Source organism: Mizuhopecten yessoensis, unplaced genomic scaffold (assembly GCF_002113885.1).
Source record: "Mizuhopecten yessoensis strain PY_sf001 unplaced genomic scaffold, ASM211388v2 scaffold716191, whole genome shotgun sequence".
Classification (NCBI taxonomy): Eukaryota; Metazoa; Mollusca; class Bivalvia; order Pectinida; family Pectinidae; genus Mizuhopecten; species Mizuhopecten yessoensis.
In genome coordinates, this window is record NW_018479993.1 from 262648 (window position 1) to 283104 (window position 20457).

Genomic DNA, 20457 nt, shown 5'->3' on the forward strand with positions numbered 1-20457 from the left:
TACAAATAACATATGTGAGTTTCGATTTGTAATTGAGGTCTTGGAACATGACTTACCAGGGGGTTGGAATTTTAGTTGACTACGTCATCTTTTAGGGGGCTTGTTGAACCTTAACTTTCCTCAAAATTAATAAAGTATGGGAGTTGCTTCGTATACCCATGTCAAGAACAATGCCAACAATTACCTTTGAAGAAATTATTTGTCGATAATATTGTTGATTTTGTCTGAAAAGTAACTTTTGAATGCAGAATTTGAGCGGCGCAAAACCGAATGAATAATAAAATTAATGAAAAAACTTACCTGTACATGCATTCCTGAAGTAAAAAAAACAACTATCGAGAAAAATATAAGAAAATGTGTCAAATCTCCAGAATAATGGAATTTATTTTCACTGAATAATTCACAACTGAGCATAAAACTAACAAGGCTGACTGAGGTTGGAAAAAAGCATGCAAAGCAAGTGAGAATTTACCTGTACACCGTTCAAAACACTACAGGTTTTCTCGCTCAAGTAATCTGGTTGACTTGTATCAATAGCCTTGTTAGCTTCATGAATTGTTGTAAAATATCCAATGAAAATACATGCCATCATTCTTGATATTTGAAGCATTTTCTTACATATTTCTCGATATTAGTGAATACACGGATACTTCAGGAATGAATGTACAAGTATTTTTTATTCAATGCAATTTTACGGCACTGAAATTCTGCTTTCGACAAAAAATATCTGCAAAGATCATTATTGACATTGTTCTTGACATGGTTATACCAAGCAAGTTCCATATCTGTTTTCGCTTTGAGAAAAAGTTATGAGCCCATTACAAACTATATACACTGACATGAGCCTGTATGAAATACCTTAGGTATATCAATTTTCTGCCAGATTTATGTGTTATTGCTTATATTTTTGATGTTATAGAGCAGGATATGATAAAAAGCTTACATACATGTAAGAACCATTTCCATGTCTTACTCCGAATCAGCCTTCGGGCTGATAGGGTCATTTGATAACCTCTAAATATATAAACATTAATGTTTATCTCAATATCTTTTTAAGAATGTAGTGACATGTTTATATGAATATACATTATGAATGTATATTTTGATAAAATGTGAAGTATTACGGGAAGTATATAAAATTATATGTACATTCAATAAATTGCTAAATATTATGTCATGTTTTGTGTAAGGCTGATATAAACGTTGCCTTACGATGCATGCCGGTGGACCAATCACACTTATATGACATCATATTATAACGTGCAGAATGTAGGTCCCGCGCTATCTTCCGATTTGTTTTGATGTCGTTATGTATTGAAGCTGTACTATATGTCATCCCTTTGTGTTGACCTGGTGGCCTCTTATGCCTGATGTGTTGAAGCTGTGGTAGTTTTTTGTCCTAACAAGGAATAATGTGATATATTTTGCCCTGGTGTATTTACGCTGCGGTATACTACATCCCTTTGTTTATATATTTTCTCCTCGTGTGTTGACGCCGTGATCTTATTTAACCGTATGATGACGATGTGGTTTATTTTGTTTATCTTCGCTGAAGAATTGATATATTTTATTCTGGCAATGTGGTCTTGATGCTGCGGTCAATTTATTTATCCCTACGTTTTGATATTTTTTGTCATCGTGTTTCTAACCCCGAATATCGTCGATTTGGTATCTTTGTCATCGAATTCGATGCTGTGTGTCTCACAAAATATTTTTCTAACTACATCTTTCGGTTTCTTTTAGGTTAAAGAGATTTCATTTCACATTAGACTTGTCACAGTCTGTTACCCCAAAACATGACAACGCCGTACTATTTATTTCGATCTTTTATTTAACATAACAACAGCACAATCATACAAACAAATAACACACAGACCAAACTATCAACTGTCAATATTGCGCGATGTCTGAAAATAAAATAAAACAGAGTTTAGGAAATTTCATAGATGAATGCATATGACAATTTGACAATCAAGCTATAGAAAATATATAGAATATTTCGGATGTAAAATATTAAAACGACATAATCAAAAAGCAGATGTATAGCACAAGTGTGATCATCAATTTCCAAACTTATAGTGAACTGAGGGTGGCTATCTATTTCTAGATTAAATTAATATTCATAATGATTATCAATTACAATATTTGAAATTGACGATAATATTAATCAATTACCAGATATATATTGAAATACTGGAACTGGTCGTTATAGGACATGATATACTTACATCACAGAGTTGCTTCTAATGTAATAAGTGTCAGCGTCAGAAGTTAACCTGAGTTACGGTTCCTCAACAGAAGGAGGAGGGGCAGACCGAGCACTGAAAATGAAGCAATTTACGTTACAGGATATTGTTATATATGGTAATCATTGTAGACAACTAAACAGCATATATCTAAAATAATGACATTGGTGTTAAACTCTTATCGATGACAGAAAAGTACCTAAATAAGGCATACAGGTTCCAATGCATGCTTTACCGAATCTGGAGTAAGTGGCGTCACAGTGCAACATCAATATACGTTATAGGCCAGACTGTAAAACCTGAATAAGGGCTATAACAGTAAGCACCGAAGAAAGATACTTATTGTATACTATTACATACTGTGTTCTAAAATATATTTTAGATGGTATAGCAGTATCGATGATAGAAATGTTTGGCTCGGCATTTGTTTCAAGATCAAATATTGTGCAAAAAAGAAAAGCGCATACCCAAAATTATTTGTTTTTGTATTTCAATAAGAAAATATTAATTGATTTTAATTTTGCGCAAATAATCTCAGATCTTTTTTAAAATGCTTGAATATTGCTTCCTCACTTATGGTTATAGGTATACAAAAGAAGAAAGAAGGGACTTTGCATATGTAAAAATAAAGATAACTAGAGTAAATGGTCATTGATATAGAGTAGCCGCTCTACTGGAATAGAATTGTCCCACACTTAGCACAGAACTGATCAGATGTATTTGGTCTTAAAACAATGTGCACTACTACTATACATCACAACAAAATTACTTATATATTAACAAATGAAAGCTGATGGTAATACACTGTATCACTTCTATAAATTAGAAAGATAAAACACTTACAAAGGAGTCCAGATCCCCCTCCGAGTCCAAAAAGTCCATCGTTTCCGCCCTGGGATGGTGGTGGTGGTGGGAGGGCCATAGGCTGGATGTAAGGTTGTCTAATAACGGTCTCGGTGGAGACGTAGCCCTTTCCGTATCCCTTTGAGTTTCCGTATCCCTTTGAGTTTCCGTATCCGCTTCCGTATCCGCTGCCGTAACCACTTCCGTATCCACTACCGTACCCGCTTCCATAACCCATGGTGTATCCGCCTCCGACACTTCCGTAGGTATCATAGCTGTTGTACCCGGAACCATATCCGGCTCCCAGTGCGCATGACACGCCGAGACAGAGACATATTGCAATAAGGGCCGCAGATGACGACTTCATGGTGACTGTAAGACAAGAAAACAAAATTCTGATTAGGATTTACAGCAATAAAACGAAAGCTATATATCTGACGGAATAAGAACGCCAATTTTAAAAGAAAATTATATTTGTGAATGAAATAAAATCACTCTTGATTTTCAGTTTTATAAACATATCCCCACTCATACATATGTATATATTCACTTACCTGTTGAACGTCAGCTTGATGTGACTATCACCTTTGGCTTTGGCCCTTTTATAGCCCCGGTACAGTGACTTCCTGTTTTCTCGGCCCCATCCGCGTGCCGCACTTCACGTAAGGTGACGAAATGCCGGAGGCGTGTCACCGTACCCGCGCGATAACCGACACATTGAATACTAGTCCATATAATATTGTATAATTTTAGGCATGGAAAATGTTGAAACGACATTAATTTGCCATTTGTTTTATATTTATACGATAAAATACTGTAATACTAATGTTTTTATTTTTCAGTATGAGTTGCATTTATTTAATTATCGTCATCTTTTGATATTTATAGTCTACATCTATACAGTAAATTAATCCTATAGATTCATGTTAATGCTAGGTAAAAGTAAGTAATATTTTGTGTTTAGAAATAGTATATATCTTCCAAGAAAAACACAGACCTTTTTAATTCGAGATCAATTCCACTGTTAAATATCGTAAACTAAATTGCTGCAGTGTCAGTGGCTTATTCAACCAGAAGAGTCTTAGACAAAAGTATCAGAAAAAGGCAGGATTTTATTTTTCAAGATGGTAATAGGTGAGGGAGATAAAAGCATCATTATAATAAGTATTTCATACAAATGTGAGCCCAGCTATTAACCGGGCTAGCGCGGGAGTGGGGGCAGTAATAAATCGTCTATTTTAGAAAGTCCCAATCTCGCCATTTTTTTTCAAAACATGTGTATTGAAATACCTCCTATATGGCCATTAAACAAAATTCAATAAAAGCAAGACATTGACATGTATTGTATCAGATGTAACAGATCGCTTATTAAAGGCAGCAATTAAAGAATACAATACAAAATCAGTCAGAAAAAGAAATGTAAGTCCAACTCGGATAGTGATGTGAGATGAAACTACCCAATTTGATTTTTAAAATGTTGGGCAATGAGCATTAAGAAGATTTTATACCATAAAAAAATGTAAAAAGATTCTTATTTAACTTAAGACTGTTGTTTTATTGAAAGCCTAACAAACTAATCACATTTCAATATCATTTCCAAATCCAAACGAGAAATACCTTAAAACCGTGAATCCTATTTGTTCAATTTTATATGAAATAGAGAAAGTAAGACCCTACTATTCAAATTTATTACGATAGGGAAACTACTTAAAAAGAACGATTTAATGACAAAATCAGATGGATCAGGTGTATAAATAAATTTAAATATAAATAACTACAAATAATATAAACTGATGAAAACACAAGATGTTAAGCAAAATGAAGAAAGGAGTACTTCCAAAAATAATGCAAAATTAATGTCGAAACTCGTACAAGATGAGGGAATAAAGAAAACTTTTTGAGATGTTAGAAACATTTCATTTCCTTACCAAACATTTCGTGGTTTTATGAAAGTATACCTGTAAGCAATGACTAGTTTATCTACCACACTTTGTTCAATAAGGGAATCATATTGATTGATGGCCCTATGATAGGCCGTAGCCCATTTATATATATATAACTATCTACAATATCAGGAGCATAGAAATGCAATGAGTAATTAAATTTGATAATTATTTATTTGGTACGTTCAAGTATCCCTTTACACCTAAAAGTAATCATTTAGCGAAAATATTGGCAATCATTACAAATGGTTTGAAAATAACTATATAGCACAAATTTGGGGAATATATTTAATTAAAATAGCGATATATACAAAAAAAAAAAAAAAAAATGTATGACATAAACATATATATGTTTATACATACAATGTACATGGGGGTCTAGAATCGCCTTTAAATAATGGACATACTGTTTAAAATATTCGATCACGTATCAGTATTCGTCATACATATATATTAACAACATAAGTATAAATTCACATTTTTGATATGAAAAATAAACTTCCGGATATTGTTGTCCGTACTCTATCCTATTATTACAATCTGATTTCCGGTTTGGGTCACGATGGTAAACAGACTTCGCACAAACGTTATTATATGGTAAATGTTAGTATATGTAATGCTTCGTATGGTATAACATCATCCAATTCAGCGAATTAAAGTGGCATGTTAGCGTTATAGTGTTGTGTCTAGAGTTGATAATAGTCAGAGTATAATCTATTAAAAAAAACATTTCCTTTCCGAAAAAACAAAAATATTCATGCTAATGGACGATCTTATCTAGAATCATCTGATTTTGAAATCATCGTCTCAGAAATAAGATCATCTTACAAAAAAAACATCTTCTTTGCTGCATTTATAGACCATTTAATTCACACATTGATTACCTAATGGATAAACTTATCAATGAAAACTGTATCTCACAAAACTCAAAACTCCCTTTCTAATGTAACCATTCCTCCTAGTAAATTGTCGCTTATTTCAAAATGAATTAGTAGTCTTTCCAATAAAAAATGTATTTTTTAACCCACCTAGAGTTGGAAATTACGTATTAATTCACCCATTGCCTTTGGATAAAGCAGAGGTTATTACATGTATGTCTAACTCTATTGATGATCTGCGTATAACAACTAATTCTGACTCTAACTGACTTCCCCTGAGCCATATTAAACGTGTCAACTAGTCAACCAATTGTTAACAATGTATGATTTAATTATTAATAATATTGACAAAGGTAAGAATGTAAGATTACTTTTTGTGATATTTATACAGCCTTGCACAAAGTCTGGCATACGGTTTTTATGCGAGTTGGTATATGTGGAGTTTTAATAAATGGTTTGAAAGCTATTTTACTAATAAAAAGCAAAGATCTGTTATATAAGGATATAGTTCATACTTTAAACATATCTGCCGGGGTAGTACAAGGTTCCTTACTTGGACCTTTCTTATTTTTACTTTTTTTTTTTATATAAATGAAATTACCACCAATCTTATACTATTTGTTGGTAACATTTCTCAATTTGCGATTACTGATGATGTTATCGTAACTCCATTTATTGCAATGAACGATGGCTTTGATTCTATTAATATTTGGGCTAAAATAGAGAATCGACTTCGATCATAATAAAACAAACATTAATAGTATCTAGGAAAATAGGTTCAAACATCCTTTAATATTTGACCACCAGCATATTCAAGAATGTTGTTACATTAACATTCAGAACTTACTTTTCCTCCAAAGGTTCATTGGGGGTCATATTTATGATATACACAATAAAACATATCAGCGATTGAATATTTTGTACATGTTACAACATAAAGTCGAGATCGAACAATTCTAGAGTATTCTGGTTCCATTTGGACAGTACTGTTGGCGATCCAAATATCTAAATCAGTACAGATTGGTGCCATGAAAAGTATTACTGCTTAAAGCAGTTGTACCTCGGATAATACACTATATCAAGAGATTGGCATAGAAAACTGAAATCGAGGGTCACAAACATAAGTTGATCGAATTTTACTAAATAATAAACCATTTAACGCCTAATTAATTGTTTGATATTATCGAATCTTTCATTAATAATCAATACAATGGTCATCATCGGAGTTACCTAAGATTTTTCAATATCCCATGATAAATAACTGATATTTATAAAACAAGGTACCGTATAGAACCATATTTCCCCGGGGATAATATTTTCGCGATTTTGTGGATCGATAACGTGATCGCTGAAACATTATCCGTATAATAATATGAGAAGCGTTAAAGTGAGCCACGAAAATAAACTTTATAACCGTAATGTCGTCATGAAATAGTGAGTATTGGGTGGTAACGATTCATATAAATGAAGAGTTATACAAGATGTTTGAAAATATTCGTAATCTGGTATGAAGGAAGTACGCAAATATGAAATTTCAAACTCATCCGAAATCGTGTATAGGAGATATGGCTTAACAAAGAGAGGTATAATTGAATATCTTCTGATGTGTCATTTACCTTGAAAATAGGCCATTTTGAAGCAAATTTATTAAACCCTCTTCAATTTTTGAAATTCTCCGCGAGCACCAAATAAATAGATATTTGACATGCATAAACATTGTCATATTAGTGATCATTCGTATAACGTTCTTTTTGTTTGTCACATGTGGAGGTTCTCATTGCTGTAAGCTAACTGTCCAAAAACACCATATTTTGGCTATTTCTGCATAAAAACGCAATTTTGTTGTTCTGGGAGGGCATCAGCGCATACGCATGGAAACAGATCTGCACCAAAAAAGATTCCCCTAATCACCCAAAATGATGTTTATAACAGAAATTGGTAAATAAATTCAAGTTGAATTTTTTGCTTTTTTTCTGAGGCCGAAAATGACCCATAATGTACCAAGTCCTTTAATATTATTTTAGGCCAAATGAGAAACAATAAAAGTGACTTTGTCATCATTAATTTATAGATCAACACGTCATTGATCTAGCATGTTCCTGTGATTCATCTATTGTAAATGCTGGTCTTTTATTTCTTTAACTGTCCTAACTAATCTACTTCCAGGTATTTTCTTCTTGATATTTTTAACCGTATTGGACATGCTAATTCTACGCTTATAACAGCAGCAGATAATACCTTGTCTGCGGATATTAATAAATTCATCTCACGTAATGTTTAAAACTATATGACTGCCTCTGGACGATCTCTTGGTTAAGGCGGATTATGTATTAGAGAACTGAATGTTTTATATCATATTAGTTATAGTCATATTAGTATTTACTAAGTAGTTTTGTTTTTGTTTTGTTTGTTTTTGTTTACTGGCATACTTTTAAATATACCATTGATGTAAATGTCACTATGATACTTAACTAAACTAAGGTTGATAGGAATGCCACAGCCAGTTTGCTGCCGTAATAATTATTGTTCCGGTTTGACTATTCGATGTTCCAGGAGAATTGTAACGCTCACACACGATCGGTGCAGGAAATTGAAATACGGAAGCGATAAAAACTCGCACAATGGGATTAAAATGGAAAAAAGTAAATTTAACTATTTGATAGTTTCAGCATGCATTCATAGTCATTATGAATGCTAACTGGACTAAGCGTCGAAGTGTATCAATAGTCTTAAACTATGTAAGGTCTTACCCCATTAAGTCATGGCAGCACATTTCTACGTGTGTATGAAATAAGCAATAAATCGTTCTATCAGATATTACATCAACCTTTGACTGACAATAGGAATGTATACATATATGATGTAACATATTGTCTTATCCGACTTTAAGCGGAGGTAATCATCAGCATGGTCGATTTAATAGAGTTGATTTTTGTATTTTTTCATGAAATTTATCGATATAAACAGATAACATAGTCAGTTGATTTATACTTCTGGTGGTATCAGAGTGATAGAAAAGCAAAAATATGTACCATACCAGTGTGTCAGTTAAACAAGAAGGGATCACAAACCGACGTCTACCGTGGTCGGTTATGTACATTGTACCGTCAGATTGATGTGATTTTCATTGTATCAGCTGGGAAGTATGCTATTGCCTTAATGAACTTGTATTGTATAATAAAGAATCCTGTTTCTTCTCGTTGTATGCATGTCTAACTTTTGATTTTACAATAGTAAATTGTATGCACATTAGAATAATATTTTAGGAAACAGTAGTAAGTATCGGCCTAGAGATAATTGTATGCACAATCATCAACTTGTCATACTTCTCATAAATTGGATCAATGTTTTGTTTGGAGATGCTATATCTACTGTGTTGGGGACACCATCTATTGATGCGCTGTTTCTGTTCACAAAGCAAAACAATCTCTCAAATTGCACATGTCCCGGCATCAGATACATAAAAAAGGTTTTAGACGACACTGAAATAAGCTCAAGATATTTGAGGACTGCATACAACACATGATCAAACAACAGGTACAAGAAGAGTCACAATATCTCGGACAAGGTGAACTACGTATTGGATCTTCACAATACCTAAATACATAAACAAGATTACAGATTCAGGTACACACACACAGTTACACGGTTTATAAAACAAAGGCTCAAGTCTCTCACGAATTGATTTGAGACAGAAATATGAAAAATGCAATGCCATATTTCAACACAAACGGGATCTGAAAAGTCAAGAGGAAGAAGTTGACTGCTTTTTATGCATCGTTTCTAGGTAATGGTAGACGTTCTCATAATTCTTGAAGCGTTATACCACAAACACAAACTAGCGTCACAAAATAGGACGAAAATAGCCCATGGCAAGTATACATTAAAGTTGTGTAAGTGGCGATCAAGTAACAAATAAAACGGATTTTTTGTGTAACGCAAATAATTTGTTCTGCAAGCGTATTAGTCTTTCGAAGTGTTAAACAAATACCCAAAAGAAAACTGCAAAATTTTATAATGTCTTTTTTCCCCGTATGTATTCTAATGATATATAATGTTACCCCCTTTATCAATTTTTGTTCCGTAAGTATACTACTGATATATAATATATACCCCTTAATCTTGAAGTTTCTCAGAAAGTCAGTTTATCTTTCCACGGTGTATTATCATACCACAGTTAATGCATAGTTAATTAATATTTATTTATTTCAGATAACAAAAATAATTTCGCATAAAACACAACATTGCACTGAAATGTCATGATCAAACAACATCAGACAATCAGACATTACAAATACCTCTCCAAATATTGTAGTGTGCGTCGTCGTCACTTTAGTGTCGTCGACGTACTTTGGTTATAAAACCTAAAATATCTATTGTTTGAGAAACAGCAATAATTAAGTTATTACCCTAGAATGCCAGTGTCTCTGGTCACGAAGTATTATACTTAGTTACTTCCTTTCATTGTGTTCTTCCTTTCATTGTAGTTTTAGTGGTTAGTTTTAGCTTTTCGTTGACTCTAATGGCGTACTATCTGTCACAAAGTTTGGCCTAATTATTTTTGCTGGTGGAATTCAATCCGACACGTGTTACATGGAATTCAGCATGAAGTATAAACTATCTGAGGCACCATAAAATTGTACATTTGTCACGTTATAAATGTTTTAAATGGCAACTTTCCCTTTTCGCTGTAATTAACATATGATACGGAAAACTTTGACATGTTTTTTCATTCTTTTGACCTGCAGTACTACTGATGAGTTCTTCAAAGCCATACGGTGCAGCGGAATGTTTACTAAGTTTTGCCCTCTGGACGGAAAGGTGCTTCTAATTTACGGTAAAAGTGTGAAAAGTCTGTGTTTTGAAGTATAATTACCTACAGTTGGATTATGAGAGTATGTGTCTGGTCAAGTGATAATATATACTCACCTACACTACAGTTGAATAATGATGGTGTGTGTCTAGTCAATTGGTAGTATAATTACCTACAGTTGGATTGTGTGTGTGTGTGTGTGTGTGTGTGTGTGTGTGTGCGTGTGTGTGTGTGTGTCTAGTCTATTTGGAATATAATTACCTACAGTTGGGTTGTGTGTTTGTGTGTGTGTGTGTCTAGTCTATTGGTAGTTTAATTACCTACAGTTGGATTATGATAGTGTGTCTAGTCAAGCGTAAGTATATAATAGTTGGATTGTGAGAATTTTTGTCTTACTAATAAGTAAAATAATTACCTATGATGACAAGTTTATGAAAGAGTCGGTTTATCGTGTCACATAGTAACTCCTACCATCCCTATAAAACCCGTTAACGCGATAAGATTTTATTAATAAGTGAATCTATATCATCATTTTTACTTTTGCTTCCTGACATTTGTCCGATTAACCATTGCGTGTCAATGTCACTATAATACGTCACTAAATTAAGGTTACTAGGAATGCCACAGCCAGTTTGCTGACGTCATCATTATTGTTCCCGGTTTGACTATTCGATGTTCCAGGAGAATTGTACGCTCATAAACAATCAGAGCAGGAAATTGAATTAGGGGAACGATAGAAACTCCCTAAAACTTAAAATAATTAAAATAATGTTACTATTTGACACTTTCAATTGACACTCATAGTCAATATGAATGCCAACTGGACTAGTGAACGGTCTACACTCATGGTTGAGTTTGTCTTTGTGCAGGTGGCAATTTTGCATTGTATATACATGTCAACTAAAAACACTTCAATGCTTCACTTGACACCCCGATGTATGCGAGGTCTGCACATGTATACATACCAAAAAAACCGCAATACAAATGTATCTGAATCTGATATAATAGTTTAATAGGAAACTACATCCATCATTTTAGCACAATTGCTGAGTCGTCTGGGTACAATTCAAAACATTTTGAATCAAATTGAAATATTTCCACCCGATGTAACAAACAATAGTTCAGGCGCATTTTTTCCTACTTAAAGAGAGTATATGTGTGTTTGTATTTTCATGACACGACATAGCGATATTATAATATAATGTAAGAATTATGCTAATCAGAACCGGTTTGAATATTACTATCTCTAAAACTAAGAAATCAAAACACTAATAAAAAAAATTGAAAGATTGCAATTGTTTTTCTCAAATTTTAATCAACGTATCAACAGCACAAGTATACAAATAAATAACACACAGACCAACTGTCAACTGCCAATATTGCGCGATGTCTGAAAAGAGAAGAAAACACAGTTTAGAAAACTTGAATGCAAAAACTTAAGCAATTTCGATGTGGAATATTTGGAGCATCTTAGATGAATACTAGTAAAAGTCATTTTAAATTAATAAAAGTGGTGACAATCATTCAGACTAAAACATTGGATCTATTAAATAGATCAATGAAATAGTAGGCTGTCATTGACCTAATAGAGAGTGATATACTTACATCACAGAGTTGCTTCTAATGTAATGAGTGTCAGCGTCAGAAGTTTAACCGGAGTTAGAGTTCCTCAAGAGAAGGAGGAGGGGCAGACCGAGCACTGGAAATGAAGCAATATACGTTATAGAACATAGTAATATATGGTTACAAATGTAGGAAAATTATACAACATATACCTAAAATATCAAATAGGTAGTAAAATCATACGGACGAAAGAAAAGCAGCTACATATGGCATTAAAACTTCCGATGTATGCTACACATTATCCGATGCCAATATGTCAACAGAGCTGACGTATATGGTCTGATGCGGAATACAGAGCTTGAGTATGTCACTGAATACAGTCTAAAAATGGAGTACGGAAAATGAATATATATTGTCTAACACAGAGTCAACTGGAGCATTTTAATATTACACGGAGTACAGAACTTGAGTATATGGTCTAAACACAGATTACATAATTTGACGAACCTGTCTACCGTTGAGTGTATATGTTGTGAAGACATAAAATGCGGAACATTTTACATTTTGTTCCTCGTTTAAGCAAAATCGCAAATATATTTTCTATGAAATGAAAATGTTATTTTCACATCTATAATTTCGAGGAGATTAAACACTTACAAAGAAGTCCAGATCCCCCTCCGAGTCCAAAAAGTCCGTCGTTACCGTCCCGGGGTGGTGGTGGTGGTGGGAGGGCCATAGGCTGGATGTAAGGTTGTCTAATAATGGTCTCGGTTGAGACGTAGCCCTTTCCGTGTCCCTTTGAGTGTCCGTATCCACTTCCGTAGCCACTACCGTATCCGCTTCCGTACCCACTTCCGTATCCGCTTCCGTAACCCATGTTGTATCCGCCTCCATAGGTATCATCGCTGCTGTAACCGGAACCATATCCGGCTCCCAGTGCGCATGACACGCCGAGACAGAGACACATCGCAATAAGAGCGGGAGATGACGACTTCATGGTGACTATAAGACAAGCAAATACCAGTTAGATATACACAACAGTGAAATTGAGACGCCAAGTATATAAATGCTTGTATATATGAAGAACACATTTCATAGCACCATGAAGACTAATTAAAATTAAAAAGACTTGATCAACCTTTTACTGAATAAGTAAAAAAAATATCTATGGTTAGATATACACAACAGTTAAGTGTAAACGAGAATAATATTAATAAAGGTATTAAAATTATTTAAAAATACTAAACAAACTACTTAAGATTAAAGACATATATCAAGTTGTACCAAATAAATGCATAGTTACTTTAAAAGGAAATCAGAGCATGTACTAATTTCCTAATTTACGCGTATGTTATTATTATTCCAAGTATCAGTAGGAGAACTTACCAGCTTGTGTGATGATCACCTTTGGTTCTGGCCCTTATATAGCTCCCGTCCTCCTGTACCGTGACTTCCTGTTCCTCTGGTCCCTACCACGTGCCGTATGTAAGGTAACATGACGAATGACCGGGGGCGTTTAACAGTTCCAGACTATCAATTACCTACACATTAACAGATTTACCGACATTTAATCACATGAAGTAGAATTATAAGATACACTGATCAGAAAATAGCGATAGCTATAGAAAAGTTTGAGTTTAAATCCTTATGACAGGTAAACTCTTGTTTGGATGATGTCAGATTTGGCAAATGATATAAAAATAACTTCAATGTTATGAACACAATGTTGTACATATTATTAGTTATAGATATAGACATAGAATAAATTGTTTAATATTGCTAGGGTAATGTAATAATGATGGCTACTAGGGTTGGGGTGCCCTGAGTTCAATCCCAAAATAATATAATTACATCACTATTATTCTAAATACCTTGTTAACTCTTAGGTTATGAAATAGTTAAAACATAATGTGTTCAATTGCCAAATGATTTTATATATTACATATATGTTAAAAACTAAGGATATATAAAGAGTAACTTTTAAAACAATATCTACAGTAGACATTTTCTGCATCTACTAGCTAAACTTAAAAAGGTGCTTCCTTACTAAATTTTTCTAGTGATTTATTAAAGCTGTAAGATGGTTGACACTGCTTGTGGACTATCAGTCCCATGGTTGACACTGCTTGTGGACTATCAGTCCCATGGTTGACACTGCTTGTGGACTATCAGTCCCATGGTTGACACTGCTTGTGGACTATCAGTCCCATGGTTGACACTGCTTGTGGACTATCAGTCCCATGGTTGACACTGCTTGTGGACTATCAGTCCCATGGTTGACACTGCTTGTGGACTATCAGTCCCATGGTTGACACTGCTTGTGGACTATCAGTCCCATGGTTGACACTGCTTGTGGACTATCAGTCCCATGGTTGACACTGCTTGTGGACTATCAGTCCCATGGTTGACACTGCTTGTGGACTATCAGTCCCATGGTTGACACTGCTTGTGGACTATCAGTCCCATGGTTGACACTGCTTGTGGACTATCAGTCCCATGGTTGACAGTAACATGCTAGTTGAAATTCATTCGGATAGGGTTAACATGAAATTTTTTGTTCAAAATTATATTGTCTTTTTGTAAATAGTTTTGGGTTAACATTTGTTTTTTTTATGGTTTTTGATGTATCTTTTCTCTTTTGCAGTATTTATACATATGTTTCGGAATATTAAAGACATGGCTTTTCCTTTTTATCAGTACCTCTCGTGAGTCATAAATAGACAAAACTGTCATATTATCTGCTTCAAACGTTTACTTTACTTGACTTTCCCAATCCACTTACTGATTTTTGATGGGTGCTTCCTTACGTTGTGATTATTTTAACTGACAATGTAATTAACGATACTGGTGGACTATCGGTCCTCCGAGTCGGCTGTAACCCTGTAGTGGGAATTTATTATTTCATGGTTTACTAGTTTACACATGTAATGCCTGTTGTAACCGACGTTTAGGTACCATTCCCTATTTTCCATGTTTCTAATTAAGGTTCTGGAACACTTTGTATACGCATTTCATTTCTTTGACTTCTGATAAGTTGTAAATGACCAAATTATAATATTGTATTGTAAATTCATTACTTCGTTTATCTTTTACTAAAGTTTGAATTATATACTTCCTCCATTTTGCATTATATTTCTGGGTCAATTTTTTTCCCCGGCATATTTCTTTCTACTTTTTTCGGTACAGTTTTTTTGTGTTTGAATTGCATCATATTTATATGTCTCCAGTCAACTTCGTCCTTTTTGCTGTGGTGTTTTTTTGGTTTATAACTTATCACAATTTAAAATCAATTGACGCAGAATGTTGCAGTGTTTATTTAATTGTGTCTGATACTGTTGTTGTATTTAACTATTGATCTTAAATGGCGCTTCTTTGTATAATTATGTTTGTTGGCCTACTTTTTTATGCTAGTATGATTTTAGTAGAACAATCATTAATGTGCAAACAGATCTCGTAACAAAATCGGAAGTTTTCTTATTTACTACTGACCTATTCCAAATCTTGCTTAAAAAATAGTCTGAAAACAGGCTAGCAAAAAGGGTTTCTGATATCAAGTTGCCAAAATACTGGTCCACTTTTTCCGTCTAAGCACATTTATGGTTTCGCTCTTTTTATTTTTATATTTACAACATTCAGATAATATTCCTCATATGTGAATGAATGTTCTCTGTTGGTATGTCTTTTCAGTTTTAATAACTGTATTCTTCCGGGAATTCGAGGTGAATATCTGCCATACACATTTTGATTACCTGTTTTGCCATATCTCATAAAAGAATTTAACGTATTATATCATTACTATTACGTATAGCTAATAAGGTCAACGGTGATTTGAACATCAGCTCAGTGCTGTTTCTCTGGTATGATCGATCTATCTGACCATGTTTGTTTTACATGGTTTCTTGTCACTTAGCCTGTTAACATGTAGGTATTGATAGAAAGGACATGATGACACGCCCCCGGTCATTCGTTACGCGATGTTACTGACTATTCGATTTTGTTCGTGCTTATCGGCATTAGAGTAGTGAATTTTAATTCTTTTTTATTTTTTTGTTCAAAATATTTTTCTAAATCTAAACTATTCCTGAAGCACAAATGGTTTAATAGTTAAAATAGTTATTTGATTACACATTTCTATTTCTAAAATCAATTAAACAATTGATATAAGAAAAGACAAAAATGGTTACCAGAGACAGCTTTCCCGATCTATAATGAGTTTACAAAAAAGAGAAATATGTTCATTTTACTGAAAATATTTGTATCTATCCTTGGATAAACTTTCGGTAATATATGTCTAACAAACCTCGACAATGAAAGATTGTTTTCAGTTTAAAAAAAAAACTTTGAATAAAAATGACAATAGCTAAATAGAACCGTATCATTAACGACAAAGTAATCAATCGGATTAAAAAAATATTGCTCTTCAGATCGGTATTTGTTTTAATATATCATCTCCCTTGTTCAAATGCAAACACAATAAAAAGTGTGAAAACGAAAAAAGCGCTTGGACGGAGGATTAAAACTTTGGCACCCTGAAACCATTTTTCTAGTCTAGTTTCAGCCTACCTATCATACCCGTCCTGGGCAAGGTCAGAACTAATTAAAACAAAACAATCGATTTTGTTAAAAGATCTGTATACACGATAGTTTAATAGGTGATTGTTAAAATCATACCAACATAAGAAGTGAGTCAACAAAAACAACTATACAATGAACCGCCAAAACACTTGCCCAATGAGAGGTCTGATCGATACATTAATATAACAACAGTATCAGACACAATAAATAAACTGAACTCACCTCAACAGTCTGGGCCAACTGCTTATCAATTGTGTCGAGTTATAAACGAAACAGTACCATAGAAAATAAGGACGAAATTGACCTGAGATATCTAAATGGATGTATTGCAAAATAAAAGAGGACTCCACAATTCTCTGGCTTCAATATAGATTACAAAACACAATCTATTTATAACCACTAACTAGTACCTGGAAGCAATAGGATATACAACTGTATGTAAAAACAATCAATGTAAAGCATGTAAAAATAAGACAAAGGGACAGTCAATATATAATCAGGTAATGCACAAACAGCAAAAACTTTTAAACGATAGGAAAAATTGGTATGACTACTAGTTAAAGGCTTTTTTTAATAGCATATCCAAATTAGGTTCCACAAAATAGCATTATACTTCACGCGAAACGCCACACATGCACTCTAGAAAATGTAAAAAGAAATATGCTGATTTTTTTTTAGACCCAAAATGTAATGCTAATTTAATACCAACTGAAATACCTTATCACATATATATATATATTTTTATGTAAAATGAAATAGCTGTTTTAAAAAAACATTTAATCTGTAAATACACAAAATCATACCAAAATGAATCCATAATAAATCCCTGCTACAGGGTTACGGCAAACCCGGATAGTCAACCAGTAGTGATTTAAGATAATCACTAGAGAAACGGAGTAAGGAAACACATATTAAAAACATGTTACTGGATGGATAAAGACAAACAAAGCAACCTATTATTTGTCTTTTCTTATCGATGTAATCCCTAAAGAGATCATTGAGGTTTCTGACTTCAGTCTTGTATTATACGTAAATGGAAACCTACTGACCTAGTTTACAGTGTATGTGTGTTAATGTAACAATTTATGTGGTGTGCTATGTAATGAGTCGGTTGTGTCTGGTTTAGATGTTGTCTGAAAACTACTATGTCCCGTACCAACGAGAAAAATCCGATTATAAGACATTTAAACTTTTATCTATTTTCCTTTTTATAATATTTACTTCGTTATTATTAGTTTTTCAAATACATGTATCTATAAATATAATATCATAACACAATTGATGATAATACATACTGGCTTTTTCATTACCTAAGAATGAACAAGGTATTCTGATTAATAGTGAGGTAGCCATATTGTTTTGGGGTTGATCTCAGTGCATCAAACCCCTAGTAGCCATCATTATTACATTATCCTAGCAATATTGAACAATGTATTCTATGTCTTTATCTATAACTAATAATATGTACAACATTGTGTTCATAACATTGAAGTTATTTTTATATCATTTGCCAAATCTGAAATCATCCAAACAAGAGTTTACCTGTCATAAGGATTTAAACTCAAACTTTTCTATAGCTATCGCTATTTTCTGATCAGTGTATCTTATAATTCTACTTCATGTGATTAAATGTCGGTAAATCTGTTAATGTGTAGGTAGTTGATGAAAGTATGGAACTGTTAAACGCCCCTGGTGCTTCGTCATGTTACCTTACATACGGCACGTGGTAGGGACCAGAGGAACAGGAAGTCACGGTACAGGAGGATGGGAGCTATATAAGGGCCAGAACCAAAGGTGATCATCACACAAGCTGGTAAGTTCTCCTATCGATACTTTGCTTAGCAATAACAATTAGGAAATTAATACATGCTTTGAATTCTTTTTAACGTAAACCAACAATTTAAACAGAATAACTTGATGTATATATCTTTCATTTTAAGTATTTTGTTTAGTATTTTTAAATAATTTTAATACCTTTATTAATATTATTCTCGTTTACACTTAACTGTTGTGTATATCTAACTGGTATTTGCTTGGCTTATAGTCACCATGAAGTCGTCATCTACCGCTCTTATTACGATATGTCTCTGCCTCGGCGTGTCATGCGCACTGGGAGCCGGATATGGTTCCGGTTACAAGGGGGATGATACCTATGGAAGCATAGGGGGCGGTTACACCATGGGCTACGGAGGCGACTATGGAAGGGGGTACGGAAGCGGATACGGTAGTGCATACGGAAGCGGTTACGGTAGTGGATACGGAAGCGGATACGGACACTCAAAGGTACACGGAAAGGGCTACGTCTCCACCGAGACCGTTATTAGACAACCGTATATCCAGCCTATGGCCCTCCCACCACCACCACCCCAGGCCGGCAACGACGGACTTTTAGGACTCGGAGGAGGATCTGGACTTCTTTGTAAGTTTTGTTTATTTGCTCTAACTTTTATATGTGAAATTAATGTTATCATTTCGTTGAAGTATATTTCCTATGCTGTTTTAATGAAGTAATACCCCTTTCTGACATTTCTTTGTAAAATTGTTCCTCATCTTATGTCTTTACAACTTATCCACTGTGATGTAGGCAATATCGTCCAATTCTGTATTCCATGTCAGCGATGTATTTCAGATCTGTTGACACTGTGACGTCATTTACTCCTTATACTGCCTTATTTTTGCAGCTTTTCTTTCATCGATAAGAGTTTACCGTCAATATGATATGTTTTAGATGTATGTCGTATAATTGTCCTATAACGTATATTGCTTCATTTCCAGTGCTCGGTCTGCCCCTCCTCCTTCTGTTGAGGAACTCTAACTCCGGTTAACTTCTGACGCTGACACTCATTACATTAGAAGCAACTCTGTGATGTAAGTATATCACTCTCTATTAGGTCAATGGCAGCCTACTATTTCATTATTGTGTAGGACTGATCCAATGTTTACTATATCAATCTGTAAGATTATTTTCGCCCTTAATAAGCTCAAAATGTTTTTTGTAAGGATATATCCAAGATGCTCTAAATATTTTTGGTTTTTGTATTCATGTTTTCTTAATTTTGTTTTCCTCTCTTTTCAGACATCGCGCAATATTGGCAGTTGACAGTTGGTCTGTGTGTTATTTATTTGTATGCTTGTGCTGTTTTTACGCTGATTAAAATTGAAAAGAAACAATTGCAATCTTCTTTATTATTTTAAGAAGTGGTTTTGTTGATTTGATGACATACGTTTTAGATAAGTAAGAAAAGGCATATGAATTAATGTTCGTTGAAACCATACTATAAACTTTTATTTCAATTCAAAGTCTTTTGAATTGTTTCCAGACGACTCGTCAATTCTGCTTAAAAGATGGATTCTTTTTTACAATTTAACAATCACATCAGAAACCAGATACGATTGTATTGTAATTTTTTAGTATGAATATAGATTCCCGTTTATCTTATTGAAGTAGATATATTTACGACGTGACAAGGTAAACCGATTCTTTCATATACTTTTGTAATAGGTAGCACTACTTATTGACAAATTTTTTACTACCAATTGACTAGACGCACACTCTCACAATCAAACAATATGTGTTTTATTACCAATTGACTAGA

General features: G+C 33.8%; 3 protein-coding genes across 3 annotated transcripts; 1 reads left to right on the plus strand and 2 right to left on the minus strand.

Annotated features, from left to right (window-relative positions):
- Positions 1-1813: 1813 nt before the first annotated feature.
- LOC110442021 (keratin-associated protein 6-2-like) lies at positions 1814-3709 on the minus strand. Its single transcript, XM_021485416.1, has 4 exons — positions 3644-3709; positions 3090-3461; positions 2229-2321; positions 1814-1907 (listed from the first exon to the last, which is right to left on the minus strand). Exons 2-3 carry the CDS (start codon positions 3454-3456, stop codon positions 2272-2274), a joined length of 417 nt encoding a protein of 138 aa, XP_021341091.1. The 5' UTR covers positions 3457-3461; positions 3644-3709; the 3' UTR covers positions 1814-1907; positions 2229-2271.
- Positions 3710-12018: 8309 nt separating this feature from the next.
- Positions 12019-13298, minus strand: LOC110442022 (sulfur globule protein CV1-like). The gene is made up of 3 exons (XM_021485417.1): positions 12944-13298; positions 12329-12422; positions 12019-12113 (listed from the first exon to the last, which is right to left on the minus strand). The coding sequence occupies exons 1-2, from the start codon at positions 13281-13283 to the stop codon at positions 12373-12375; spliced, it is 390 nt and encodes a 129-aa protein (XP_021341092.1). The 5' UTR covers positions 13284-13298; the 3' UTR covers positions 12019-12113; positions 12329-12372.
- A 5712-nt stretch (positions 13299-19010) lies between these two features.
- LOC110442014 (sulfur globule protein CV1-like) lies at positions 19011-20032 on the plus strand. The gene is made up of 3 exons (XM_021485408.1): positions 19011-19280; positions 19637-19729; positions 19938-20032. The coding sequence occupies exons 1-2, from the start codon at positions 19040-19042 to the stop codon at positions 19684-19686; spliced, it is 291 nt and encodes a 96-aa protein (XP_021341083.1). The 5' UTR covers positions 19011-19039; the 3' UTR covers positions 19687-19729; positions 19938-20032.
- The last annotated feature ends 425 nt before the right edge of the window (positions 20033-20457 follow it).